The sequence below is a fragment of the Olea europaea genome, unplaced genomic scaffold (genome assembly GCF_002742605.1).
Source record: "Olea europaea var. sylvestris unplaced genomic scaffold, O_europaea_v1 scaffold4014, whole genome shotgun sequence".
Taxonomy (NCBI): Eukaryota; Viridiplantae; Streptophyta; class Magnoliopsida; order Lamiales; family Oleaceae; genus Olea; species Olea europaea.
The window spans coordinates 2,845-5,694 of NW_019259755.1; the positions used below are offsets into that span (position 1 = coordinate 2,845).

Genomic DNA, 2,850 nt, shown 5'->3' on the forward strand with positions numbered 1-2,850 from the left:
AAGCCATCAAATTGAATTTCAGAAACATACACAATAGAGTCTCGATTAAAAAAATGAAATTTGACAGCACACAAACCACCTCTTGACACCAATAATAAGCAAAAAATATTACAAGGAAACATTCAAACCTTGATCAACGATAAATAGGTTAATGAGTTTTATAATTGAAAATAGAAATTAAACTAACCTTAGTTTGAAAATCAACAGGATTAGAAGTTGTCTTGTAAACATTATCCACAATTTCTTTAAAACTAGGCTTCAAGCTGAGACTCTGATCTATCCAAACCCCATTAGCCAATGACAAGCGAGGCCCACAAAGAGGGCCATCGTCAGCGAAAATTAGAGTTACAAGCTGAGAGCCAATCACTAATTTCTGGGCAAAATTTCCACTTTTCTGAGGAGATTTCGTTAAACTTGGAACAAAGATAGAGAGAAAAAGATCAAACACAAAAAATATAGGTTGAAGGAAATGGAACAACCATAAACAAAAAGAGGAAAATGAAGATTTCAGAATAGCAAAATATCACCCTTTTGAAGCACATTTTGATTATAATATGTAATGAAACCAAGCTCAATCTAAAACCCAATTTATAACCAAATTACACAAAATCTTAAGCTCAAACATATATAGGGAAACACATTTTTGCTTTGATTTGGGTTGGATCTCTTAAAAGATCGAAAACAAAATTGGGAAAAATCAATCATTCAACAACACAACTTAAAAACCAAAAAAAACATACATAAGAGTAAGAAATTGAAGGCGTGAGAAGTATACTTACCAGTATATATCTCAATTCCTGTAAATTGTTTGTATTTTTTCCTACCATCAAGAGAGAGAGAGAGAGAGATTACGGTTAAAGTAAGAGAAATTTGTAAAAAGAAAAAAAAAGAAAAAGCAAAACTGCAGGAAGAGCACCTCAGAAAAGTAATAAAAATGAAATCCTGCTTTGCGTCTCCAGTGTTCGACTGCTTCTTTGGCCATTGTCGCTCCAATAACCACAAGCAAAGGCGCAAGAATACTAGTTGTTGTGTAGGCTCTGATTTTTGTGTGAAAAAAGGGTTGCTTGTAGTTTCTGATTTTTGTGTGAAAAATGGAGAAACAGAAGATTGTAGGTAGGAGAAAGAGAAATGAAAACGATTGTTGCGCGTTGAAATTGAAATAATTTTGAAACTGTTAAAATCGGGATGGGATTCAAGAATGGGATTCAATACTATTGTAGATATTGCATCTCCAGAAATTAGAAAATGCATGGCCATAACGTATGAAAATGAAGAATGAAAAAGTTAAACAAAAAAAATGACACCATTTTTTCTCTTGTATAGCAACTTAAGATTGGTTTACTATTCCTTCTACAGTAGGAACTACTTCCCCCTTTTTAAGAGAAGTTATATATATATATTTTTTTTTTTTGCTTGCACAACGTAGTTAGTAATTATACGTTGAGTTCTCTATTTTCTTATGGAAAAGCCTTATCGACTCACGTAGGTCGCATACTACTAACGAGAGCAATTTTCTTGATCTTGCTCACTATATGATTCATGTTAGACTTCTCTATATATGCTTATATGACACGTGAGTTGGGTCTAGCCTTGTTGTGTCATTAGACAATTGGTCGTGAAAAGAAGTAGAGGTTTGCAGTTTTGTTGAAGAGCTCGCCGAACAATTTAGTTTTGTTAAAAAATCATTAAGATAATAATTGTTCTTAACATTCTGTTATCTATTTTTTAATATTAATATGTCGTCCATGTAAAAAATAATTCCATAATTTTAAATTTAATGTATTTATATATTTTTACGCATTGATCTTAATTCTTAATTTGTGCATGTCTATTAAGAAGTCATCTGACTATTATGCAACCATTTATTTTAATTTTTGTTTATAAACATGAGTTAATTATGTGTCAAAATAATGAAGTAAAACAAATTAATATACAAGAACTTAAACAACATTTATAAACGGCAAAAGGGCCTCATTTACAAGCAAATCTTGAAAAGTAATTCACATATATGATTATGCATGCACTTGATAAGTATTTGCACTTCTCTCTTTCATATGGAGTCAAGAAGAACAGTCAGTTAAGTTTATACTGTCCAGTACTTGAGTTGAACATGCATAACCTCAATTAATAACGAGAAAAAACAGTTAATTAAAATCTTATTTATTACACTGTCCAGTACTTGAGTCGAACTTAGGGTTCGACTATACCATCCTAAGTTCGACTATACCATCATCAGCATTTTCATCTTTGTTCTCCAGAGGAATTGGTAAGGGTAGAGTGGAAACTGGATGTATCTGATCAGAAGAAGCTATTATGTTAGGGTTGACATGGGTTGGTAGTTTGTGATCTTGTGCATCTCTCTTGTATATCGCATACAATATCATTTGGAGTACCCCAAATATCAGACCCAATATATTAGGAAGCTGCATATTATTCAAATAAAATCAAATATTAGAAAACAATTATACTGGATTTGTCATAATTTACCATCAAGGGGAAGAGAGAGAGAGAGAGAGAGAGAGAGAGAGAGAGATGGAGAGAGAAAATTGCATTTGAGGTCCCTAATCTGTTTGAGATGTAGTAAAATAAATCCCAACTTATAAATTTGCTAAGAGTCCTTCCCAAACAATCACTTTTGTAGCAATTGGTAATTATTGGTTATTTCTGTCCTTTAGGATGTAAAGGGGTTGTCTGACAAATCTGTTAAAAAAAATGATAAAACATGTGATTAAAAAGTTAATAAAAATCGTGAACACCATGTAATATGTGATCAAAATTAAAATTTGACTAGTTATTATACCATATTCATGGCATCAAAACTTAGCTTCATAATTAAATATAGGAGGACCA

The 2,850-nt window shown here is 31.8% G+C and overlaps 1 protein-coding gene across 1 annotated transcript in view; it reads right to left on the reverse strand.

The window, feature by feature from the left end:
* Positions 1–1,973: 1,973 nt before the first annotated feature.
* The window catches only part of LOC111387388 (bidirectional sugar transporter SWEET12-like), a 2,204-nt gene continuing 1,327 nt past the window's right edge, over positions 1,974–2,850 (reverse strand). Inside the window, exon 5 of the mRNA XM_023011945.1 lies at positions 1,974–2,429. Coding sequence (XP_022867713.1) covers positions 2,202–2,429 — 228 coding nt within the window. The 3' untranslated portion in view covers positions 1,974–2,201. The remainder of the gene's footprint in view (positions 2,430–2,850) is intronic.